Source organism: Sus scrofa, chromosome 14, assembly GCF_054392235.1.
Source record: "Sus scrofa isolate SSC_HxYL_T2T_F1_AM1 chromosome 14, Sscrofa_HxYL_maternal_Yorkshire_Landrace_v2.0, whole genome shotgun sequence".
Taxonomy (NCBI): Eukaryota; Metazoa; Chordata; class Mammalia; order Artiodactyla; family Suidae; genus Sus; species Sus scrofa.
Genome location: NC_139396.1, coordinates 53,528,362 through 53,555,635, shown reverse-complemented (window position 1 = coordinate 53,555,635; position 27,274 = coordinate 53,528,362). Strand labels below are relative to the sequence as shown.

The following is a 27,274-nucleotide window of genomic DNA, read 5'->3' as shown; positions in this document are numbered from 1 at the left end:
AATGAGGAGTATGACGGTTTGGGGATAGGGAGGATATAGGAGTTTGGGGAGCAAGAGAGAGCACTAAGGCTGGAGACTATGCAAGCAGCTGGCAGATTTTTAGAAGCCAGAAACTCCTGGGGCAAATCTCATCTCTACTGAGGAAATACTGTATGTCTATAGGAAGCCTTTACACTTCTCTGGGCACCTGTGGGTTAGCATATTGCTCTCTCTGGAGCAGGTGTGCAGTCCTTGGTGGCCACAGAGAAGCTATTTGGAAAGCATCCCTTTGAAGGAAGAGAGTTCCATAGTATTTGCCTAACACCACAGCCTGAAATTATCTCTCCCACTACTAAGGCAAAAAGTGACAGAGTTCCCATTGTGGCTCAGCGGAAATGAACCCGACCAGTATCCATGAGGATATGAATTCAATCCCTGACCCTGCTCAGTGGGGCAAGGATCCGACACTGCCATGAGCTGTGGTGTAGGTCGCAGACACAGCTCAGATCCAGCATTGCTGTTGTGGCTGTGGTGTAGACTGGCAGCTCCTCCGATTCGACCCCTAGCCTGGGAACTTCCATATGCCGCAGGAGCAGTCCTAAAAAGACAAAAAAAGAAAAAAAAAGAAGTGACAGGGAGTAAGCATGACAGCAGGTGACAGAATAACATTTATGCTAGAGACTCTCACACGAGTGAAGTAAGCCAAAGAGAAAGACAAATACCATATGATATCACTTATATCTGGAATCTAATATATGACACAAATCAACCTTCCCACAGAAAAGAAAATCATGGACTTGGAGAATACACTTGTGGTTGCCAAGGCGGAGGGGGAGGGAGTGGGACAGATTCAGAGCTTGGGGTTAATAGATGCAAACTATTGCTTTTGGAATGGATTAGCAATGAGATCCTGCTGTGTAGTGCAGGGAACTATATCTAGTCACTTATGATGGAGCATGATAATGGGAGAAAAAAGAATGTATACATGTATGTGTAACCGGGTCACCATGCTGTACAGTAGAAAAAAAAAATTGTATTGGGGAAATAGCAATAATAAAAAAATTTTTAAAAAGAAAGAGAATGGAGAAAGACAGTATTTGAAAAGCTGAAGATTAAATTTTCCAGTATTATTGAAAGACATAAAAAAAAAAAGAATAACATTTATGGAATGCTTGGTACATGCCAGGCTCCAAGCCGAGACCTACACATGGATTATCTCATTTCCTCTACACTACAATCCTATGAGGTGACTAATATTGCTAACCCATTTCACAGATGAGGGACTAAGGCATGAAAAGAGGCAGTCCCTAGCTATACCACACAGTCCCTGTCTGGCAGGAACCCCACTCTGCCCCTGCGCCAAGCTACCAACCTGTGGTTTTCCCTTCTAAAGGATCAAGTTAGAGCTGGGAGAGACACAGTAGATGCAGTGGCCAATTTTGAGGAGAAGTGCCTGCCAGCTGGCCCTGGATTACCCCAAGTTACCTCCACTGCAGCAAGATCAATACTTGAGGGGCTGTGCTTAGCTTTGGGGAAATCATTAAATGCTACACCAAACCAGTCAAAAAATAATTGCATGGCAAGGAGACAATGAAAGGAGCTGCTGCTTAGGAGCATAAGTACACAAAAAAATGTACACACACGCACACTAGAGTACATACATACACAATGACACATGCTGACAAACACGAGTCACCCACGCATGGATGCAGAGACACATGAACATGTTCAAAGACACTCAGAAGGACACAAAGACACACTCAGACACACACATGCAGAAACATGCTAATATACACACCCAAGGACACACACATAAATGTGCAAAGATCCACAATCATACTAAAAAACACAAACACAAAAGCTGCTGTTGTACACACATAAATATGTAAATACACAACATTCACATCCACCCTGTTTGTTCACTTGACTGAAACTTTTTTTTTTTTTTTTTTTGGTCTTTTTAGGGCTGTACCCACAGCAGAGGCTAGGGGTCAAATCAGAGCTTTAGCTGCCAGTCATCACTACAACCACAGCAACTCGGGATCCGAGCCGAGTTTGTGACCTACACCACAGTTCACAGCAACGCCAGATCCATAACCCACTAAGCAAGGCCAGGGATTGAACCTGCATCCTCATGGATACTAGTCAGATTCATTTCCACTGAGCCAAATTGGGAACTCGACTGAAACTTTCTGAGGGCCTACTATTTGCTCAGCCCTCCACTGCTAGATTCTGGAACAAGCTGCTCTGTGCCTTCATGGAGCCTAGAGCTCAAAGAAGGCAGTTACTTCAATAAAAGAAAAAAGAAAAATAAATGAGTAAGATTTTAAAAAGAAGAAGGAAAAAAATAAAATAAAAAGAAGGAGGGAGCAGTCAACCAGTAGCAGAGCTACGTGTGATACTCACCATGGTAAGTACAGTAGAGATGGGACCCATCATCTCAAGGGGGAGTGGGGAAGCTACCCTGAGGAAGTGACACTGAACAAGCTCCCCAGGGTCAGGGAGGAATTGACAAGGGGACTACGACCGAAGGGTACCCCAAGGAGAGGAGGCAGGTGATGCACAAGGCGGGTGTGGTGCAGAGGAAAATGAAGACGGACGTGTAAGTCCGGAACGTGGATGTAAGGGGAGTGGGGATCAAGGTCAAGAACAGAAGACATACTAGAATTAAGCTGGGATAGTGCTGAAGCTGATTCTGGTAAGTTAAGATGCATACAGTTAACCCTAGAGCAAACACTAAAATCCCTCAAAAATACAGTTAAAAAATCAGTAATGAAATTAAAGTGCTACCTTAGAAAATATTCACATAATGCTAAAGAAGGCAGAAAAGGAGACATAGAGGAACAAAAAAGACATGAGACATGAGAAAACAAAAGACATGAGAAAGACAAACGACATGAGAAAGACATGAGAAAACAAAAAGCAAGCTAAGTAACTAAGTTCCCTCGTGGCACAGCTGGTTAAGGATCAGCAGCTGTGGTGCAGGCTGCAACTATCAACTATGGCATGGGTTCAATCCCTGGCCCGGGAACTTCTACCCTCAGGCTCAGGCAAATAAATAAACAAACAAATAAATAAAAAGCAAGATGGTAGATGTAAATCCAACTATATTGATAATAATATTAGATGTGAGTGGATTAAACAATCCCATCAAAAGGCAGATTTTCAGACTAGATTAAAAAAAAAAAACAAGATTCAACCATATGCTAACTACAGGAGACATGCTTTAAATTCAAAACACAAACAGATTGAAAATAAAAGGACAGAAAAAGACATATCATGCAAATAGCAACCATAGGAAAGAAAGCAGGAGTGGCTATACAGATATCAGATAAAATAGACTTTAAATCAAACAAAAATATTAATAGAGATAAAGAAGGATATTTTATAATGATAAAAAGGTCAATGCACCAGGAAGGCATAACAATTAAAAACATATGCAACTAATAAAAGAGCACCAAAACACATGAAGCAAAACTGACAGAAATGAAGAAATAGATAATTCAACAATAGAGATTTCAGTAACCCACTTTCAACAGTAGACAGAACAACTAGAAGATCAAGAAGAAAGCTGAAGACTTGCAAAACTATAAATCAAGTATAGCGGGCAAGGGCCAGCTGTGCTGAGCCCAGGTCATGCTGGGGCCATTGCCCCAAAGGCAATGGGGAGCCATTGTAAATGGTTCTTAATAGGTTTTTAATAATCTCACTAGCTTCTACATGTCAAAATGAGTGGGAGAGGCCAGAGTCAGTACAGGGAAGCAAACTGAGAGACCAAAGTCCAGGGAGAAGTGACAGGGCATGATGGGTTGCTGAGTGGCTAAGTAGATGAATGCACAGATGAATGAATGGATAACTGGATGAATAGATGGATGGATGGAAGAAAGGAAGGAAGGAAGGAAGGAAGGAAGGAAGGAAGGAAGGAAGGAAGGAAGGAAGGAAGGAGAAGGAAGGAAGGAAAGAAGGCAGGAAGGAAGGAGGGAAGTCAGGAAGGAAGGAAGGAGTGAAGGGAGGAAGATGAATGGGTGGATAGATGGATGAAGTCATAGGAACAGAAAGGAGACAGCTGGATAAGTTGCTGAGTAGGTAGCAAATGGATAAATGGGCAGACTTATGAATGAACAAATGAAAGAATATTAGATGGATGGGAGACAGGTGAACACCCAATCCCTGCCAGACTTCTAGTGTATGGATGTTCTAAGACTGGACAAAAAAACTAAAGGGGGAGAAATGTCCTATTTATTGTGTACTCCAGCCCACATTCTCGATAATCCCCCAGGGAGATATTCAAACCTTCTTTTACCCCCAAACATCTCCATATATGAAGTCCAGGACATGGCTGGACAGAGCACCTTCATGTGGTGTGTGCTCTCATATCCATGCCATCTTCATCACCTCATCTTGTCATGGTCCTTACTACTAAGCAGCAACTGGTAACAAGCAGTGTGTATAACTCAAGCCCTGACCTTGCGCCAATCTGTTTCTGAAGAGGGGGATATAACATCCGTTGTACCTGCCACGAGAGGCCTCCAAAACACCAGCTTCCACTTGCACAGAGGAAGCAGCCACCCCTTTCCTAAGAAAGCACAGCTGCCACCTTGTTGGAAGGCATCAGGCATGTCCCCATGACAACCTTCTCTCACCCACCACCCACCCCCACCCTGAATCACACAGCCCTCAAAACACTTGGATACCCAAAGGCTTCCCACCAAGACCCTCTCTGGGCAGAGATAACACAGCAGATCGTCATAGAAGCTCTCTTTTACCTATTTTCCAAACATTCCCTCCCTTCCTTCAATGTTCCCTATCAAGCTGAACCCAGTGGGAACCAAACATACTCTGAATCCTGTTTCTCCACTGCTTCAAATCCTCAATGTCAGAGTTCCCACTGCGGCACAGGGGGTTAATGATCCAGCATGGCCACAACTGTGGTGCAGATCACAGCTGCAACCCAGATTCAATCCCTGGCCCTGGGAACTTCCTTAAACCGAGGGTATGGCCAAAAAAGGAAAAAAAAAAAAATCCTCAATGTCCTCCTGATTCCCTGAGAACAGAATCCAACTGAATCAACCCCCTGCAATGGTCTACAAGGGCCTACCTCCCTCTCAGACCTCATTCTGTCCCCTCCCCTCCTTCCTTGCCCACCTTGTCCCAGCCATACTGGCCTTTCCTCAGTTCCTAGATGTGCCAAGTGGATCCCCACCCCAGGGCCTTTGCACACACTCTTCCTGTAGCTAGAAAGTCTCTTCCGCCTGAACTCCACCTGACTGGCTCCTCATTATTCAGGTCTCAGCCTAAATGGCACCTACTCAGTATGTAACTACCCTGATAAAACAGGTTCATTCATCTTGATTTTAGCAGTTGATCATCTCTTTCCTCCATTCTTTCTGTCTCTATAATTATACGCTTTTTTTTTCCTTTTTTTTTTTTTTTTTTTGTTTTTTGGGTTTTTTTAGGGCCACACCGGCAGCATAAGGAAGTTCCCAGGCTAAGGGCTGAATCGGAGCTACAGCTGCCAGTCTACACCACAGCCAGAGCAACGCCACATTCAAGCCAAATCTGCGACCTACGCCACAGCTCATGGCAACACCGGATCCTCAACCCACTGAGCAAGGCCAGGGATTGAACCCGCATCCTCATGGACCCCAGTCAGGCTCGTTAACCATTGAGACACAAAGGGAACTCCCCCCACTAATTTGTCCAACCTACCTCTATACTTAGCACCTGGCACTGCGATGGGCCAATGGTACACACTAGATAAATATCTACTATTTGCTGAATACACGTCAGGTTCACAGCAAAGACTGGCCAGACTAGATTGAAGTCCTTTGTGAGCCTGGACACCTCCAACCTTGTGGCCTCAGTTCCCCATCTACAAAATGGGGTAACACTAGTACCTACAGCAAAAGGTTGCTTGGAGGGTGAAATGAGGGAATGGGGTACTGACAAGTCAGGGAGTAGACTCCCAGCCTCACACTGTGGGGAGGACAGAAGGAGATATCTGAATCCCAGGCGCCACCCCAGAACCAGCCTTTGCTTCCTGAAACTAGGGCAGTAAGTTAAATTCCATCATGAAAGGAAAGAGCTTATGGAGCCAATATGAAATGCAGAGTGCGGCTGATACAGCCATGGTAAGAGGGACTGGGTTTAGCTGTTAAAGAAAAAAAAAAATCTAAAAAACTTTTTTAATAAAGCCTACAAGTCTATTCCCTTCTTTCTTTATCAACGACACGATTTATTGACCAGGGAGGCCATATCGACTAAATAAATCTTGATAATGACCAAGGAAGCAATCAATACCTGCTTATTATCAGCCCAGGCAGAGAATTTCATTTTGTGGAACGCAGGCTCAACGACAGGGCGCACCTCACCGCTCTGGACTCCAGTGGGTGGGCCACGGATGGATGGCCGGGTGGCACTCATTTTCCAGAACAAGAGAGTAGAATCTTTCTTGCATTATTAATAACTTCCCACCTGCCACCCCACCCCATGCCTCTCAGGCTTGTGGGTCTGGATTCATTTCCATGAGTTGACAATGATGAGGTGTTTTAAGAGGTTTAAAAATAAATAAATAAAGGGGAAAATATAAGCATACTGACTGTTGGGAGGGGGGGCCTTGATAAGGTGGGAGGGGGGATCGGCTCTGAAAGAGGTACCTCGGGCCTCTAGTGGGTCAAAAGCAGAGACATGAGTGGCCAACGGACCTGAGTCCTGGGTTCAAGTTCAGGCTCTGCTGCTTGCTGACAATGTGGCCTTGGATTTAATCTTCTATGCTTCAGTCTGCTCAAATGTAAAATGGGATAGATGTAGTTTTCTCATCCTAGGGCTGCTGCAAAAAAATGAACAAGATAATATCTGTCAGGGGCTCTAGACACTGTCTCGCATGCCATAAAGGTTCAGCAGCTACCTGTTAAGGAATTACCAGGCCTTCCCGACACTCCAAAGGCTGCAACAGCCAGGCCTGGCCTTGCTAAGGCCGGCCAAGTGGCACTGGGAGAGGCCTGACCTCCCATCCAGTGCTTCTCTGCAAGGATCTGGTCCGCCTGGCCACTGACTGGTGAGGCCTAGGGGGTGAATAACAAACAGCAATGGCAATGACAGTGAATAATAAAATAACAGCTGCTCTTTTTTCCTGGGATTGACCATGTTCCAGGCCCTATGCTAAGGGCTTTCCATGCTTCACCTCATCAAACTTCCACAGTGTCCTTAGGAGGCAGAGGCTGTATTTAATTCCTATTTTACAGACTAGGAGACTGAGACTTAGAAAAGGCCAATGAATCATCCAAGGCCTCCCAGTTAGGAAGCAGTAAGGCCAGGGTCCAAAGTGAAGTCTGATGACCCGAAGCCCATATGCTCAATCATTTCGGGTGCTGCTTCCAAGATAACTGAAATGACCACCATCAACACCATCACTACCAGCATCACCATTGTTATTACTGTTACTGTTATTGTTATTAACAAAGATAATGATGAAAACAGTCACCATTTTGGAAAGGCTTACAGGGGGCCCAGCCCCAGGCTGTGTCTGTATTGGTTTGTTGCCCCTCATTTCTCATACCCTTGAAGAAAAGTACTTCAATCTCCAAAGGATTATAAAAGAGAAGTTTATATATATATATATATATATATATATATATATTTTTTTTTTTTTTTTAAGAGAGAAACTTTATGAGGGCAGAGACTTGGTCTGTTTTGTTCATTGCTGCACCAATAGCTCACACTGCACCTGACACATAGCAAGTGCTGAATAATGTTCATTAAGTGAATGAATGAATAACCTGTCCCAACAACTCAGGAAACTCCATCGTAGACAGAAAAACTGAGGCCTGGCCAGGGAACCTCAGCCACAGAAAGAAAGGGGAGACTTTAACCCTGGCCTCCTGCCTGATGATAAACTAGGAGGCCCAGGGGATGCTGAGGAGGAAATCCTCTCAACTCTAGGGTCACTGTCCAGAGACTCTGCTCCCTCTCTGGGCTGATCAGGTGGGCCCACGAACCAGGCTTTGGGAGAAGAACGTCATCTGGGGCCAAAAATGTTGACTGGTTGTCTTGTGTCTGCCATAACAGTTGTCTCACAGGCAGCAGGGACCTGCTTTGAGTTGTCTGTGACTGAAAGCCACCAAACCACCACTAATGGTCCACAGCCTGCCAGCAATTAATTAATGGATTTATTAATTAGGATGGGTACCGCCTCCCAGGCTGGAATTGGGGTCACCAGTTTCTAAAGCGAGACTCACAGAGCTAAAGATAAATGCTTGTTCGCTGCAGGTCTGAGGCCCATGTCCAATTCCCAATCACAGAGTGAGCAACTTTCAAGAGCCAGTGATGGGTGAAGCAGCTGGGGGTCTGGGAGGAGCTGGGTCCCCCAGGACCACCCCGCAAGGTGGAGTCAAAGCAGCTGCCACCACCTCATCCTTCCAGTGGTATTCATCCACTCCATCATCCAAATGTTTATTAAGAACTTACAATGTCCTTGCCCTCCACAGGTAGGAATGCAGATGGCAAACTAGTGAACAAATAAATACGCATTATCGCATTAGGTAAAGCAGATGGGGTTAGAGATGGAGGGAGGCTATTTTGGAAAGAGAGCATAGGGAAGACCTCTTTGAAGAAGTGATATTTAAGTAGCAGACTGAATGGACTGAGGCAGAACTAAGCAGATATCTGAGAAAGCATTTCCCGGATAGCAGGAACAGAAAGTGCAAAGGCCCTGAGGTTGGATGTGTTTGGTATGTTCAAGGAACAGTGAGGAGGCCAAAGTGCTTGAATAAAGAGGGGAAGAGAGCAAGAGATAATGGACGGATGCCAAAGGAAAGAGCGGACCGAAATATGAAATGGGCCGAGTAAGAATAGACAACCAGGAAGAGGCAATGCCAAGAGTGACACTCCCCAGGCTCCCAACAAGACACAGCAGGTACTTCAACTGAGCACTTCCTATGCGCTGGGTGCCTTAGGTAAATGTTCAAACCTCATTTCATCTTTCCTGTAGGAGAATGTGGTCCTCAGAGAAGCAGACACAAAGGCAGGATTACAAGACAAAGAGATTTATCAGGATCAATGCCTGTGCCTGCAGGGGGAATGGGGAAGAGGGAGGGAGGGAGGGAGGGAGGAAGGAAGGAAGGAAGGAAGGAAGGAAGGAAGGAAGGAAGGAAGGGAGGGAGGGAGGAAGAAGGCTGCTTTGTGGAAGCATCCTAGACTGCAGAGGAGTTTGGAGCCCGCAAGAGTCCTGTGTGTCCCAGAAAACAGGTCTGCTTTTAGTTCCTGTTACACTCAGTCCCTGGCTATGGCAGCTGAGGGGTGATCTCCAAGAGCAGTATCCATGCCACCTGCCAATCACACTCCCTGTAGTCAAATCTATAAGACGCATTCTCATGGCCACCATTGGGAGGTACTATTATTATATCCATCTTATAACTGCAAAAACCAAGTCTCAGAAAGGGGAAATACCTTGCCAAAGGACACACAGCTAGGAAGAAGCAGAACTGGAATTTGAATCCTGACTGCCCCTGTGCATGATCATGAGGTAAACAGGAGATGGGGTGGGGGGAAGCATTTTGCAACAGAGCAAGAGTTGGGTTGAATATCTCATTAAAAAATAAAAGTGAGAAGTGCCCATTGTGGCGCAGTAGAAACGAATCCAACTAGTATCCATGAGGATGTGGGTTCGATACCTGGCCTTGCTCAGTGGGTTAAGGATCTGGCGTTGCCGTGAGCTATGGTGTAGGTTGCAGATGCAGCTTGGATTCCATGTTGCTGTGGCTATGGTGTAGGCCAACAGCTATAGCTCCGATTTCGACCCCTAGCCTGGGAACTTCCATGTGCCACAGGTATGGCCCTAAAAAACAAAAAAGCAAAAAGTGAAACCCAATGATGGTGGACAGTTCACAAATTATCCATTGAGAGAGATTCACTCCAAGCCACATATGCGCTAAATACTCTTATTTTACGCCCCATCCTTACTCCCAATTGACAGGTGGCAAAAGTAAGGATGAAGGTATGTCCAACAACCTCACTGCCTTCCTTCAGTTCCTCGCATGCACTATTTTTCCACCCACCTCAGGATCTTAGCATATGCTATTCCCTCTGCTCAGATGCTCTTCCCTCTGCTTAGATGCTTTTCCCTGACTTTGACCTTGACATCTCAGTTGAAAGGTCACTTCTTCCAGGAAAGCTCCCCAAAGGCTCCCCCAAGACTCAGACCCAGGCAGTTCTTTTGCCACATGCTGTCTCAAAATCAAATCCCAGTATGTGACTACATACTTCTCTGTCCGATGAGATATGACTCCTCCTCCCCCATTTGTCTGTGGGCTCAGTGAGAGCTGGCACTTTGTCTTCCTGTTCACCATGCTATCTCCAGTACATAATTATTACTTATAGTGTTTATGCTAGTTACCTATTATTATTTCTATAATTATCAGTTACAATTATTACTTATACTGTGAGTGATAAACATACATTTCTGGGGTGAAGAACAATAGCAGTTATTATTATTATTATGTAGCATGTCTATGTGCTGAGCAGAGATCTCATGCTTCACAGGCATTAACTCAATCCACAACCCTTAAAAAGGTATTGCCGGTCTTCCCATTTTACACAAGAGAAAACTGAGGTTCAGAGAGGTTAAGTGATTTGCCCAAGGTCACACAGCTGGTAAGTGGCAGAGCTGGGACTAGAATCTAGCTCCCTGACTTCAGAGTCCTCACTAAATGTCTTGGGGAATGGAAAACCACAAGGCTTGATTCTCCAGCCCACACCACACCCTCAGATTCCTGAACCCACAAGCACTCGTAATGGACAGGCACCCTGAGTAGGTGCCCCCAGCAGAGTAGCCTCTGAGTGACCGTCGCACTCAGGGCAATCTGCCCCTCATCCCAGCTGCCCTGGTGACCTCTGTGGTCTCCCCATCTGCAGCACCCACAAGCCAAACAGCTGACAGACCAGTCAATCGACCATAATGGTTCCTGGGGAGCCATTTACCATGTCCAGTTTGAGCAACGGTGGCTCAGAGAGTCTTAAGCACTGCTTGGCTCTGGGTGTCTTGGGCAGACGACCAGCTCAGACCAAAGAGGCAGAAGGATTGATTTTTTTCTCTCTTTCTTTTTAATGACAAATGTGTACCTTGGAACTGCTGCTTCATTTGACCGAACTGAAGGATGGCAAAGGCAGCCACTAGCCCGCTTTGGGGGTAACTGAGCTACTCACTGCGGAGACTCAGAGACAGCAGCTCACAGCCCTCCTAACCATGCATCTTCATGAAGCTGATCAAGGGCCTTGCATTTTTTCCCGAGCTTCAGCCTCTTCTGACGCTAGGCACTTGGAGAAAGGCAGCCAGAGGCTTTGACAGCTACCTTCTTCATGACCAACCTCATGACCCCCACTGTTGGCCTTACCCACTACAGAGCTTCAAGCCACTGTTCCCTCTGCCTGGCATGCCCTGGCCAGGTCTCCACTCCCTGCCCAGTGTGGCCAGAGCTCTTGGTTTGTATGGGACACTGGACAACTGACTTTCTTAGGTATCATCTCCTGTGTTTTTTTGGTTTTTCTTTTTTGCTTTTTAGGGCCACATCTGTGGCACATGGAGGTTCCCAGGCTAGGGGTGGAATCACAGCTGCAGCTACCGGCCTACACCACAGCCACAGCAACAGCTGCAGCTGCCACAGCCACACAGGATCCGAGCCACACCTGGGACCTACACCACAGCTCAAGGCAATGGCGGATCCTTGACCCACTGAGAGAGGCCAGGGACGGAATCCACAACCTCATGGATCCTAGTTGAGTTCGTTAACCACTGAGCCACAAAGGGAACTCCTGCTGTGTTTTAAATGTTGACAACTCATGCAAAAGTGTTTGTTTTTCGAGTTTTTTTGGGTTTTTTGTTTTTTTGGCTACACCCAAAGCATGAGGAAGTGCCCGAGCTAGGGACTGGACCCAAGCCACGCATTGACAATGTGCAATCCTTAACCACTAGGCCACCAGGGAACTTCCTACTAAAGTGTTTGTAAATATTGCACTAATCTAGACAGACACATCCATGGGCCAGCCATAGCTGCCAGTCTGCAACCTTTGTGGTCATAGGTCCCAAATATAAGACATCGGATACAGGAGTTCCCATTGTAGCTCAGCAGAAACAAATCTGACTAGCATCCAGGAGGACGCAGGTTTGATCCCTGGCCTCACTGAGTGGGTTAAGGATCTTGTGTTGCTATGAGCTGTGGTGTAGGTCACAGATGTGGCTCGGATCTGATGTTGCTGTGGCTGTGGTGTAGGCTGGCAAGTGCAGCTCCAATTAGACCTCTAGCCTGGGAACCTCCATGTGCCGTGGGTGCAGTCCTAAAAAGACACACACACACACAAAAAGACATCAGATACAATATTAGTAACATATTAATATAATAAGCCCCCAATGGAGTAAAAGAGAATAGAAAAAGTGCACAACAATCTCTAAAGCAAGCTTGCAAGGCTAGCAAGTTCCAGGATCCACTGCTTATTTAGTCCTCTCACCCTCCTCTCACTCTAAAAATATCAACAACAATAAGAAGTAAGGCACCTGCAGAACAGTAACCGTGTGCCTAGCACTGTGCTAAGCACTTTCACATTCAAAGCACTTTAATCTTTAAGCACAACCTAAAAGGTGGAAACTTAGTCCCAATTAGAGACAAAAAAATAAGGCTCAGAGAGCTTAAGTGACCCATCCAAAAATCACACAGCCAGTAGGTGACAGAGCCAGGATTGGCTCCTCATACTTCCCTCTTGAGGGAAAGAATATAGAATAAGTTTCTGGAATCAACTTTGATCTACCTTAATACTCTCAATTGAAAAATAATAAACTTCAGTCATGCCACAGCCATCACACAGATCAGTAGACCAAGCTCAGCAAACTACCCCTAAGGCCAGACACAGCCCTCCCTCTGTTTTTGTAAAGTTTTATCGCAATATAACCATCCCCATTCATTCTTATTATCTATGGCGATCTGCATGACACAGAGGCAGAATACAATGCTTGCAAGAGACCGTGTGGCCCATTAAGCCTGAAGCATACTGTTATCTGATTCTTTATAGAAAAGTTTGCCAGTTCTGATGGGCAGACCTAGATGGTTTCCTAGAATGTCTGGAGATGCCACACCCGAGAAGGTGATGAGCTCAAACCTTCAGATGTGGAAGCACATTAATGGGGGAAAGGGGGAGTGAAAGCTTCTTCAGCCTTCTTTAGATTGAGTGTTCTTGATATTTTTGGCTGAGACCAAGGGAAAAAGAGGAACCAGTCATGGGAGGATCTGGAGAAAAGGAGTCCCAGGTAGAAGGAAACTGTAAGTGCAAAGTCCCTGAGGTAGGAATGTGCTTGAAGTATTTGAGGGACAAAAAGAGGGCCACTGTGAGTGGAGCAGAGTAAGGAGGAGGAGAGAGGCTGGAGAGGAAGCTGGAGAGATAACAGGGGCAGGGATGGGGGGGGAGGTGGCCAACCATGTGGAGACTTACAATCAGGAAAAAGGTCTCTGGATTTTAAACTAAGTATGATAGAAATAAATTGTTCATATCCTACCAAATACTACCAACCATTTTTGTGAAGGGATCTGGAGGCTGAGAAGCCAAGAACTCCATCCGAGACATAATTTCTTGTCTCAAAAATGTGCTTAATAGATCACTAGCTCCCCATGACCAACATGACGGCCCCCCAGGTCATTGGAAGACAATATGTTTAACTGGCACACAAAGTATGTCAGCATCCGTCCCCTTTACAGCAACCCAGTATAGCAGACCAGATGGGCACAGCCAGCCTGTGTGATGGATTAAGAAACAGGAGTCTTGGAATGTTGTGTGATTCACCCAAGAGTGCTAGAGGCTGCATCCTCTAGCTGCTCTTGCCCCCCCTCCCCCCGGCCCACTACCCCCACTTTCCCTGACACCTTCAATATAAGATTCCGTCATTAATAAAGACACCACCCAGACAGAAAAATCAAACAGAAGACTGAACCCTGAATTCCAAAGGCAGGCCACCCCCTCAGTCCCCTTCTTACACTCAACCTCTGCCAGGCTCAGTCTCTAAATTAGATAACCAGAAGCCACCAGAAAGTCAGCCCTTTCAGAAAGCGCAGAGAAAACCACAATTTCTGGAAAGCCACATCCACCATCATCCAAGACCAAATTTAGCACCAAGTGAGGTGCTCACGTTTGAAATCCCATCTGCTAGAAAAAAGGTTACCACGACAGAATGTCAGGTTCGAAGATAGAATCTTCTTTTTAACAGAAGAGGTTTAAAAAAAAAAAAAAGAAGAAGAAGAAGAAGAAAGAAAGAAAAACGAAGGAAAAAGGAAAAAGTATCATCACCATGAGAAAAATCGCTTCCTCTGGTCAAAATCGCACCATACTCAACTGAAATAACCCACTGAGACACTTATTTGCTTCTTTAGGCTTGTCCGTGGTTTCCCAATTTTCTGCAGTGAATTCAAGTATTAATAAAAGAAACTTTGAGACCTCCAACTGCAAAAGCGGTCAGGGATGAGACTTTGCTCATTTTTCTTCCAGCACTCAAAAGAGAGAGCCCATCTTTGGGAAGCAATTTCTGTTGAGTTGAGAATCCAGAATTTTGGGATGCCCAGAAAAGACTGCTGGGTTCTTTAAATAAATTCTCAACACCTGTTTCTAGCTCCTTCTGCAAAAAAAGGCCCACAGGGTGTGGCTTCCGATGAATTGGAGAGGCAGATGGAATGGGAGCACATACTGGTTGGACTCAGGAGGGTCCGGGGGCTGGCTAAGTGTTTGGCCATATTTACAGAGCTGCTGCTGGAAATCTCCCCTCATCCCCTCTGGCCCCCAACTCTCCCTCTCCTCCCCCTCCAACCTCCCACAGCCTTTGTCTAAGGTCCACTTGTCTCAGGGGCCTGGACCACGCAGAGCCTGGTCTGCTCATACTCCCCACCCAAGCAGCGATTCCATTACAGCGAAGTTTCCAAAGTTAGGATTCCGCCAACAAGGCTGATAGCTTATTTACTGCTGTCATCTAAAGAAAGAGGAATTTTGACACATTGTTAAATGATAGCACATTTAGATAAGTCAAGCTGTCAGAGGCTCTAATGGATGTCTAAACTCTCCGTGGCTGATATGTAAAATTTATGCACTTCAGAATATCATAAGGTTATAATATTTTAACCACACTGACGCTCTTTTCTAAACTTTGAACAGGGAAAAACATTCCATCAAGTCCCACCTCCCATGCACCAAGAAACTGAACCTTCCCGGAAGTTTCTCCAAACTCCTTACAAAACGTCCAGATTCTCTCACTTTACCCACAGGTCTTCTCCCTAAATGCTCACACCTCAAGCAGAATTTGCCTTTCCTCCAAAACGCATGGGATCTCTCCAGCCAACCACTTTCCTCCCAAGAAACACAGACATGCATTTGGACTGGGTGCCAATGCTTGTTAGCTTGATTAACCGTCTTTGAAGGAAAAAAAAAAAAAAAGATATCACAGGAGACTGGACCCAGAGCATCGTAAAAAAAGTGGCAAAGTAAAGCAGGAAAAGAAAATCATAAAGGTATGAATCCGGTTACAACGATTATACACAGAAAAGCCATAAAAAAATACTGCATTAGTAATGTTCACCATAAAGCAATCTTATAACCAAATGAAATATGCCCAGCATTAACTTTGGGATAGAATTTTATTTCTTCTCGTTTCCTAGACTGCTAGCAGCAGAGTGGGGAAAAAAAAGCAGCAAAGAAAGGGGAAAGTAGTTTCATGTGTCCTGGGGTAGGGTACCACATGTCACAGCATCTTTACCATCATCAGCCCACAAGTCATTAAGACTGTTGACTGACTTCCAGCCTAGAAAACAGCCCTGCTGTGTCCGGAGACAGCACTGGAAAGAATAATAACCAAACTGCTTCCATATTTGAAAAATATATACTTCCAGAGGGCTGTGCTCGTGGCTAGTACAAGGTCACCTTTCTTACCAGGATCAGGATGGCGTCAGCAGCAGGGTCTGACCTGGGGACACAGGCCACCTTCACTGCCTCGGCCACTTTAATGCACAGCAATGAGGCTGCGTGAAACCACTAAACCTGAACAACCAACAACTGAAGCCACACACTTCCTCACACTCACAAGCAGCTGGGCTGCGTGGCTAGTGGGCCCAAAGCTCTTGCTTGGCCTGCGCAGGGCCTGGGGTGGGGGCCCACCTTTCCTACCCAGATCCTGGAACCAGCCAGCTGAAGTTTTCCTTTCTGGCTATCTCCCTTGTAAGACGAAAAGTGGGAAGGGGAAAAAAATGAAAATAAAAGCGTGGCACAGGAGTCATTAGCATTATGCACAAGAGATGATCCTAAGCAAAAGTGCTTAGGCTCATAATCCCTTTCCAACAAAAATGCCATCAGTGAGAATTCATACGGAAAGAGGGTGGGGGGCAGGCCTGCTGGGCAGGGGAACAACTGAACATTTCGGGATGAGGTGGGGACCATGACAGATGTGAGGGGCCTCAATATTTGCACACAGCCACAGCTGCCACATTTACCTCTCTGCTCTCTAGAAGTGTGCGGCTTTTCAAACTCCCAAAGGGACACCCCCCCACACACTTAATATCCATGTAAATGAGCTTATCCCTTTCCCCAGAGCCTTCTCCTTTTGTGCCAGACACACCAGGCATTGTCTTAATGAACACCCCCCCACATACACCCTATGTATACACTCTTTGTGGGGAGAGGTCTTGGCCCTGTTTCCCCACCACCTGAACAAGGCTTTCCACCCCCCGCCTTTCATCCTTTCCAGTTCAAATTTGCTCTTCCACCTCAGCATCTTCTAAAAACCTAACAAAGGGTTCCCAGATCAATGGAAGTCCAACTGGAATCAAGATTTGGGTGACCTCAACAGCTCCACAAAAAACCTCTGAGCCTGAGAAGGAAGAGTGAGGGTCAACACCCCCTCTGCCTCAGCTCAGAAATCAGTCCCCTGGGAGCCGCACCCACCCCTCAGCACCCAGCCCCAGCTCTCACTCCACCTCCTGGTTGCAGCCTAGCTCTCTGGATTGAAAGCGAGTTATCTAATGAAAATTGTGTTAACTGACATTCCGGCCAACCGGGAGCAAATACCAGCGCTGTAAATCTCGCCGCGGAAATTTTCTCCAGCCCAGAATAACAATAGGACCCTGCAAAGGGCTTTGGCCAGCCCTTCTGGTTCCTCTCCTCTCGTCTGCCACGTTCTTGTCATTCCTTATGTTACAGAACATCAATCATAAATAAAGACGCTGTCCCCCAGCCATGCCCGGGTCTCATTTACAAACATTAGCAGGGAATACGATTACCATTGGCCTTCGTGCCAAGCCCAATGTGGCTGCCCAACTCTCTCTCTCTCCCATATTCTCTGTCTCTCTCTCTCCTTCCCTCTCCCCCATCCCCCACTCTTCCAGAAAGGCCACTTTAGCATCATTTAAACCAGCTAGCACAGCTCACAGCCCTGTCCGCCTCAGCTGGCCACCAAACTGTAGCCCCAACTCGAGTGAGTACCTGGAATTGCAAGGCACTCGCAGTTATTAACTGCATGCCTGAGTGCCCCGATTTTCTCTCCAGCTCAATGGCTTTGAGGGAGGGGGCCTGCAGGCGAGCTAGGGCTTAGGAAGGAGGCGGGCTGGGTAGCCTCCAGGAGGAAGGGTGGGGGGGGGGTGGTACTGGAACCACTTATCAGAAGAAACTTAACAAGATTTTCAGGCGGATTTTTTAAAAAGTGGGTCCCTTTTTATCTCCAGACTGATGCTCTTGCTTCTTCTGAGAATGTCAAGGCCAAAGCGGGATGCTTTAATTCCCCAGTTATGAGCACCACTTCCCTGCCCCTTGTTCCTACCTCCTCTGTGAGACCCAGAGATTCTTGGGTTTGGGGGGCTCGGCAGGAGCATCCTAGGGCACCAGGGAAAGGACAGAGGCTAAAGCTGTGCCTTCCGCGGGCGTTCTCTGAAATTCCACTCCCCGGCCCGACCTCCGGAAATACCCCTCAAATCTGGAGGATACACACAGACTCTCAGAAAAAGATGGAACGGGGATAAAGTGCTGGAGTTTGGGAGAGAGTCGCCTTAGAGAGGGAAAGGAAAAGAGAAAGAAAGATGAAACAGATTAGAGAAAGGTGCAAAGAGAGGAGTGAAGCAAAGGAAAAGCAGGAGACAGAAGACAGAGAGGGGATCTCTCATTTAAAAGTTCCCGTGGGCCCGAGAGCTCGGAGTCACCTGCTCTGCGCTGCTCCCAGCTCTCCACAGCCCTCGAGGCAGGAGCGCAAACTTGCGCGCTCCCCGGGCCCATCTCCACTGTCTGTCCCTATCTAGACTTGGAAAGAGGTTGGAAGGGGGGATAAGACAAGAAGCAAAGACGAACCCCAAGAACTCGGCCCGAGGAGAGATCTGTCGACGCAGGCGGCCAGTCCGGCGGTGGTGGCTGCGGCTGCTGAGGCGGCAGCGGCGGCAACAGCGGCCCCCGGGTGGCGGCGCGTCCGGGCTGCGCAGCCAGGCGGGTGGCGGCGGCGGCGGAGGTGCAGGCGGGCAGCGGGGCGCGGAGCCGCCTCCTCGCCAACCCCGGATGCCTCCTCCTCTTTCCTCCTCCTCCTCCCTGCCCGCCAGCTCCCTCCCTCCCTCGCCCGAGCCCCAGCCGGGCACAGACAGGCACGCGGCGCGCTCCGCGGCCTCCCCGGACGCCGCGAAGTTGGGAGGCGCGCAAAGTGCGGCGCGAGGGGGGTTGCCGGGGGTCCAGCCGGCAGCCCCCAGCCCAGGACCGCAGACCCTGCCTTCCCCGTGCCTCACTCGGCCACTCGCCCGCCGGCTCGCTCCCCGGGCCGTGGGCTCACTAGCGCTTCTCCATGGTCGCGGCAGCTAATCGATGATTGAACCGAACAAAGAGCAGCGGCGAGATCAATTCCTAATACCTATCGATGGGCAGCGGGCAGCCGAGCCCCGGCGAGCCCCAGCAGCCGCCGCCCGCCGCCCCGGGGCGCCAGCCCGCCTTCCCCGGGACCTCCCCAGTGCGCCCAGGGCGCGCCCGAGGGCTCCCCACGGCCGCGCGGCCGGCGCTGCCCGCACTAACCTGGAGTCGCCGTAGATCAAATCGCTTCCAATATTGAAACATCGATCCCACATTGGCGGCCATCTTGGGGGCTATTCGAGACGCACACACACAAGAGTTTGGCTTTTCTCAATGGCTGCACTCAATATCCGGGCTGGACTCCCCCCAGCCCCGGGGCCGCCGCCGCCGGCCGCCCGGGTCCTGAGCGCCACCGCCCGGGCCCCTCGGGCACCCCGGTCTCCTGACACCCGCTGCCCCCGGCGCCGCCGCGCCGCCGCCGCCGCCGGGCCCGGGAGCCGTGCGCCCCCCCCGACCCCCGGAGGGCGCGGGAGGAGCGCGCGGGGCGGGGAGCTCGGCGCCCGCCCGGGGGAGGCGGCCGGGGATGGGGGTGGAAGGGGGGGGCAGCCTCTCCGAGAGGCGCTGGCGCCGCGGATGCCCTGCCTGCAGCCGGCTCCCGGTCCCGCGGAGCGCTCGCTGCATCTCCCCCCCCAAGTCCGGGGTCGGTGTGCCGCGCGATTGCACTTGACTTTGGCTTTTTGCAAACTTATCAATACTGACGTAACGTGCTGATCAATGCAAAGGGAAGTTTAGGAGGGGGGGCTGCGGGAGGCCGGCGCGCGTGGCGCCTACCCCCACCTCGCACCTGTCTAACCCCCACCCCTGGCACTGCATACTTAAAAAAAAAAAAGTTAATAGTTTGCAATGCATTTTTTTTCTTTTGCAATCGGAGCACACACAACACGTGCCTCGGGCTGCAGCCGCTTCTCCGTCAGCTAAGCTTCGCATCGGAAGGTAGCAGCCAGCAGCCAGAGCTGCGTAGACTCGTTGGCCGGCGGGCATATGAGAGCCGGCCAGCAGGCAGGTGGTAGCCGCCCGGGGGCGCCACTGAGTTGTGGGAAATGTCACCATTGCCAGGCGCAGTTTCCACGCCATCATCTTGTTATAATTGTTATGGGGGGGGCGGTGTCTTGGCCATAGCCCTGGGTTCTTTCCGGGAGTCCTTTGCAATAGGGATTCCTGTTATTATTTTCGGGATTACATGGGCTCCTCACAACTTTAGAATGTGAGGCCCTTTGGAGAGGGTGCATAACCAAACCTCTGGAGTGCCCCCGCCACACACACACACACACACACACACACACACACACACACACACCCCCGACCCCACTGCGGGTTGGCTTTTATTATTATGATGTGTTGATACAGCCCCTGCCAAAGGGGCTCTGGATCATTAACAACTACAGGGGTTTCTGCTATTGTTACTATCATTATGCCTGGGTCCTTAGCCTGGCTGGGGACCCCGGGTCCTTTGCAGTATGGGCATCCTTTACTATGATTGTCTTTGGGGAGAGAGTCTTTAACCAAGCTGGAGGGAAATTACGGTCTTTTGCAATTTCTGACGCTGGACAACAGGGGTAACTAAGTTTCTTTTACATTTTCCCCTCTCTTAATGCTTCCGTGCAAGTGAGATGTCCCCAGTCGTCTTTCGACATTCTACCCCCATCCCAGGAGGGACTCAGACCTCCCAACCCCCTGCATAACAAATACCCCTCCTGACCCTCAGGTCACTCTCCCTCTCTGACATGTCCCCTGCCAAGTCCCACCCCATCTTCCTCCCCACCCTCCAAAAAAAGGGTATTTTATGTTCTCTTTTTCTCTGGGCAAAAGATTTGCTCTTAGAGACAGCAAATGGAAATTATATTCTCTTTTTATGACCCAGCTTGGACTTCTGACATCAGTCTTGGTCCAAGACAATAGATCAATACAAAAGGTTATAAAAAAGATAAAGTTTAGAAGAGTTGTAAAGAAGAGAGATTCGTGATGGATATTTTTGATGATTTTCCAATATTTGTGTCTTGGAACACGTGCTTCAAGGCAATTAAAGATTTTAATGTAATGTAAATAATTGTTTCATAAGTGCTTCAGAAGAAGGTGCGATCTTTCTGAGCAATCACTCGAGCTGTTTAAAAAATGTAATGTGATTTAAACAAGGATACAGTATTTCTGCTACCATCCCCATACATTTTCCATGAGGCCTGGGTAAATATATTAAAGCACAAGTTGAAAGACTCGTAAGACCAAAAGTACAGTGTTCTCCAAGACGTAATGAATTAGGCCTAGTTAGCAATTCTGAGTGGCCTGTTTCCTTGCCAGATTAAATTGCACGTGATGTGTGGTTTATCTCAGCTCTCGATAACTTCACATTTAAATTACAGCTCTCATTCTGCAAAATGAATTTAGGAAAATTTCCTAACTATCATATGGCAATTTTTTTTAATGGCTACATTTTCTCCTGAGCATCTGTAAAGCTTGCAGCTTCCTTGTCTTTGAGTCTGTTTTTTAGAGACCTGTAGTAGAAAGTCTGGAGTGAGTGTGAAACCCTTCAAAGCAATTCTTAACAAATCAAGGTTTTGATGAAAGATTATTTTAAATTTACATCTGACTTTGCAGTCAGGGAACAAACTGACATCATATACCTCCTGATATGATGTACAGAGAAGGACACAACACCACTTCTGTGGTATTACTGCCAAAAGTGCATAATCTGAATCTAATTGTGAAGAAATATCAGACAAACCCAAATGGAGGGGTAGTTCTAGAAAATAAACAGCTTGTTCTCTTTAAAAATGTCAGTGTCACATGAAACACCCAGAAAGACTGAGGAACTATTCCAGATTAAAGAAAGCAAAAGAGACTTGACAAGTGATTAAAACGTATGATCCGGGATTTTCTTTTACTCTAAAACGCACTAACTAGAGCCAATGGCAAACTTAGAATAAATCAACAGATTAGGTAATGGTACTGTATCAATGTTAATTTCCTGGGCTTAATCATTGTACTCTGGCTATATAACAACATATGCTCATTTTTAGACAGAACACTAACGTATTTACAGGTAAAGGGAAAGCCATCATCTCTGCAACTAGCTCTCAAACAGTTCAGACAAAGTTAACATGTATCTCTTTATTTATCTAAATCTATCTACATAGGAAGAATGATTCAGCAAATGTTGCAAAATTTTAACACGTGAGGACTCCAGACAAAGTGTACACAGAAATTCTTTGTACTCTCCTTGCAACATTTCTGGGAATCTGAAATGATGTCAAAAGAAAAAGTTAAAGGAAAAATAATAAATTCATGTCTGACATTGTCTCAGCCATTAGAAACTATTGGGCTTCCAAATAAAAATTCTGCATGGAACTTTTCTACTTTCCTGACTGACGTAGGCTCCACCTTTGACCAAGCAGGAAATTGCCACAGCAAACATGCTTACCAAGGAGCAGCAAGGAAATCCAATAATTCAGATTGTTTTAAGTCTGTGATATTTTTAAATGACTTAATGCAGTGGGTCTCTGAAGAATTCCGACAATTTTAATGGTAGAAACTTGCAGTCCCACTGAGGAACGGGTTGCTACATAAATACTGAATGATTGTGTCTTTCTGTCTGGGCTGAAACATATTAGCTTTGCTTAGTGGCTTATTGCTTTATTCACAAAATAAATTTCAGCCGTCTCTCCCCACCATATTACAAGCGCATTGTGAGCCTGTGCCTTATTAGATGTGGGGGCTTATATTCCAAAAGCATCTGTTACCATCTCAGGCTCAGCAATAATGAATTAAGCAGTTAAGTATTTACCTCCTAAACAGAGTTAGCCAGGGAAATGATATTATTATGGGTGGTCCTTAACGAAAGACAGTAAACCAAGAAACTCGGACTTTTTCAGCAAACAATAAGCCTTGGATTTGGAAACTAAAATATTAAAATATTGAATATCTTTGTGAAAAGCTGTTTTTCATGTTCTTAGCACACTCTCCCTGCCACAAACACATACATACATAGATATGCAAAAACTTAAGCAGGTTCCTCCAAGTTGATTCCTGATTCTCAAAGACTCACACATAAAGATGATTATTTTAAAAATTACAGTGGAGGAGTTCTCGCTATGGCACAGTGGGATCAGTGGCATCTCTGGAAGGCTGAGATGCAGGTTCAATCCCTGGCCCAGCCCAGTGGGTTAAGGATCTGGCATTGTCCCAGCTGGGAAGTAGATTGCAACTGCGGTTCAGATCTGATCTTTGGCCAGAGAACTCCATACGCCTTGGGGCGGCCAAAAAAGAAAAAAATAATAATAAAAATAAATAAGCATTTTAAAATAAAATTAAATTTACAATGGAAAAGAAAACACCCTCTCCCCACCCCAGAGCAAGCAGAGGGCAGCTTGGGGTAGCCTATCTTGAAAGCAGAAGCAGAGAGAAAGCCAGATCCTTTTGGAAATTCATAAACTGTGTAAGAATCCCAGAGAAGATAATGGCAGATCCTTAGCCACAAACGTAATGATATGCGAAATCCCCAGCATCAAAGCTGAAACAAAAGAAAATGTCCTTCAGTAGCTCTGCATTGCCCACCACAGCTTCCAGACAGGGAGAAAGACAAGCAGAGACTCCAAATTCATCTGGAAGTATTCATCGGCCCTAGGAGAGGAGTAAGGCATATGGGAAGGTCTGGAGGACACCTGCAGAGGTGTGTTTCTGGAGGCTGGCCCATGGTTAGGTCTCAGTTCCAGAGGCCAAAGTCACTGGCTATAAGGACCAAGCCAGCAGTTCCTATGTGCAAAACACCTGACACAATGCTGTCAACCACTACCATTATTAAGCTGTTGGACAATTTATAAATAAATTATTAGCATAATATAGTGGTTAGGAGCATGACTCTGGAGTCAGACTGTCTAGATGTGAATTCCAGCTGGCCATTTCCAAGCTCTGTGACCTTGAACAAGTTAGTTTACCTCTCTGTGCCTTGTTTTCCTCGTTTGCACAATAGTGCTAATGATTGGTACAAAGTGATAAGGATTAAATGAGGTAGTCTATGTTAAGCATTATGTAAATGCGCTGTATCTAATAGCCGTCATTATTATTGGTCTCACAATGAACAGGACAGAGATGTGCAATCCCATGTTGCAGATGGAAAGAATGAGGCCCTAAGAGAGGAGGTGGCTGGCTCATGGTCACATGGTTGTGAAGGTGGCAAAATCAGCACTGACACCTGGGGTCACACATCAAGCCTGGGGCTCTTTGCACTTGAACCTCCCCTGATTCTCAGGGGAAGGAAGAATGAGTGGAAAAGCGGATGCCTAGAAAGCAAGGGCTCTAGCTCTAACTATGTCCTAACTCTCAATTACCAATTAAACTGGAAAGGAACAATACAAGAGGGACAGGCTCCCTTGGCCTGATTCCCCTCCCCTGTTAAGAGACTAATTAAATAAATGACAGTATATTTGTAGAGTGCAGATTATTCTCCTTTTGCTCGCCTTGCCCATTCACTTTCCCCAGTCCCTGCTCAGTGTCCCAGGAATCTGATCCCTATGGACTACATCTCCCAGGCTTCCTAATTCTCTGGCTTCCATCTAGGTTTGGCCAATGGGAGGTCCTGGTAAGAGATAAGAAGGAGGAGGAGCAAAAGGTTGGGATATTTATTCCCCGGCTCCCACCCTACTTCACTGCAGTCCTGGCAGTCACTGAGTCCTTCTACAGCCACAGCCCCTGTTAAGCTGTCCTTCTCTTGTTCTCACTGGGTCCCAGTAACCTCTCCCTTTCCCCCCAATCTCTTCAGATCTGGGGTGGAAATGGCTTCCCTCTCTTGCTAGTATCTGAGTGCCTCAATATTCCCAAGCCCACACCTCTATAAATAGTCTCTGTAAATAGTTTTAAAAATGGCAGCTGGAGTTCCTGCTATGGTGCAAAGGGACTGGCGGCTTGGGAGTGTCTTGGAACAAAGGTTTGATCCCCAGCTTGGCACAGTGGGTTAAGGATCTAGCATTGCTGCAGCCTGGGTCGACAAAGTTTGGATCTGATCCCTGGCCCAGGAACTCCATATGCTGCGGGGTGGCCAAAAAAGGAAAAAAAAAAAAAAATTCCAGCTGATTTTTTTTTTTTTTTAAACTGGGACCCTGACCAATACACCCACCAGAGAATATTATTCAATTATTAAGAAAGATGAGGGGTGTGTATATGTGTTGAGGTGAAGAGATATCCAGAATTTATGGTAAAGTGAACATAAGCAGATTATAGAACAATATTAATAAATAATCCCACCTTTGCTTAAAACATGGTAAAGAAAAACTAGGTATCAATTGATTAATAGACATTAGTTCTAGGAAATGGTTTTAAAGGCCTTTTATAATTTCCACATCATCATCTTAATTTCTTTTATGAGCACAAATTACTTTTATCGTCAGGAATCTTCACTCAGTTGGAGTAGAGGGGATCTGTTTTTTCCTGGGCCTGTGGATGATATACATACCACAATACCACATCCATTTGAGATGTCTATGAAAGAAGATCTGACTAAATAGAGAGATTCCATGTTCATGGGCTGGGAGATACACTATGGTGAAGATGCCATTTCTCAAAATTAATCCATAAATTTAATACCATCCCAATCAAAATCCCAATAAGGCTTTTCACAGAACTTGACAAGACCACCTTAAAATTCTTATGACAATGCAAGGGCAAGAATAGTTGAGGCAAGTGTGAAGAATAATAAGATGAGAGAACTTTTCCTGTCATATATCATGACTTATTATAAAGCTGTAATAATAAAGACAATGAGAAGAAGGGCAAATAGACTCATAGACAAAATTAAAAGCCTAAACACAGATTCCCACAAATATAGAAAGGACTCACACATAGGAGGGCAGGACTGGCATTATAAACTAGTGGGGAAAGATGGACCTCATTTTCAATATGCTGCTGGGCCAACTTGCTGTCCATATGGGAAAAAACAGAATTAGAGCCCTACCTCACACCACATACAAAGACCAACTCCAGGTGCAGGTGTCTGCAGTCTATGATTTTAAAGAAAGAAACTCAACATGTTCCTTCTTTTCCAAGAGCACAGACCATTTGAACTACAATTTTTTACCCTTATTAAGCTGATTTACTATGCCATGTCTTTTTTTTTTTTTTTTTAAGGGTCTCAGTAGCTCTGGTCATGTAATAGTCCAGAGTCCCTTTCAGAACTGGATCTTTCAGAACAAGGACTGAACTTTCTTTGAGTATCCCCAGAATCAAACACCACTTGGCATTTGGCAGCTTCCAGGAGATATAGAAACATTAGATAATTAGAGTTTCTAGAGCTCTTCATCGGGCACACAGTTTCCCTGAACCTCTGAGAAGCTGGCCCCAGGACAGACACCTGCCTTCCAATTCTGCACTCCTATTTTAGCAGCAGAGTTTGCAAAATGGACAGTGATCTAAGTCCCCAGAAACAACCACCACGGAATTGAGGGCGCTCATTTGGTTCTCCATCTCTCACAGATTCCATACATCTGGCTCAAGTGGCCCCACTTGGCTTCATGCCCACTAGGGCACCCATTCCTCCATCGGCTCCCAGGACTGTGAACTCTCAAGCCAGACAGAGATCTTGTGCCTGGAGAAGAGCAAACCGAACCCTTTAGCACCCCCACCCTCTACCCAAATTAAACTCCACAAACCAGAACCCTTAAAACTCCCATGAAGAGTATAGACTATTACCGCAGGCTTTCTTAAGGGGTGGGGTATGGAGAGCTTAATGCCTTAAAATCCTTTTTTTGCTTCTTTCCCCAAAATTCCCTTCATTAAAGCAACCGCTCCAATTTCTATTTTTAATTTCTCTCCTCTGCAATGGCTCATCCATCTTCTCTCTCTCATCGCTCACTCTCAGTCTCCACCTTCCCCAGCTTTTTCTCCCTCTTCCTCCATTTCTGCCCCCACTCTGCTCTAGTTTCTCCTCCTTCTTCAAATCTGAGGTTCTCACATTTCATCTAATCATCAAAATATCACCCAGTAGCCAAACAAAAAAAGAAAGAATTCTTTTCTTTCTTTGGTAAGATGGGGAGATGTGAATGCTTACACTTTTCCTTTTGTTCCTGTCCAGTCATCACACTGTCATCATTACTGTCATAATGGTGCCTACTACACACTGGGGGTGTCACAAATATTCTTCTCAAATCTCACAACCTATCATGATTGTGTCCATTTTACACATAAGAAAACTGAGGCTCAAAGAGACAGAACAGCTCACCTAAGTTCACTCAGCAGGGCAATGGCTGAGGATGGTTTGGAAGCTGGGTGGGAAAACCTGCATCCTTTGGTAGCCTTGCTACAAAAGCCTTGACCCCGGCTCTAGCTGTTCCTGTTGCCTGAGTTCAGGGCAGCAGGAAAGTAAACAAAGGTGCTTCTAGAAGATGCCATTCAGACAAATCGGAGCCAACGGAGGCTGTGT

General features: G+C 46.6%; 1 protein-coding gene across 26 annotated transcripts in view; it reads right to left on the bottom strand.

Annotated features, from left to right (window-relative positions):
• The window catches only part of CUX2 (cut like homeobox 2), a 296,127-nt gene that overhangs the window by 256,120 nt on the left and 12,733 nt on the right, over positions 1-27,274 (bottom strand). For 9 of the 26 annotated variants that reach the window (XM_084995989.1, XM_084995992.1, XM_084995996.1 and 6 more), the window contains exon 1: positions 19,033-19,319. The exons of 2 other annotated variants lie outside the window; for them this stretch is intronic. In XM_084995989.1, the coding sequence (XP_084852115.1) occupies positions 19,033-19,095 (63 nt within the window). In that variant the 5' untranslated portion in view covers positions 19,096-19,319. Of the gene's footprint in view, positions 1-6,279; positions 6,809-18,330; positions 18,457-19,032; positions 19,320-19,452; positions 19,532-19,757; positions 19,852-27,274 lie in introns of those variants that run through there. 15 more of the 26 variants (XM_084996018.1, XM_084996030.1, XM_084996026.1 and 12 more) reach the window with 10 other exon arrangements.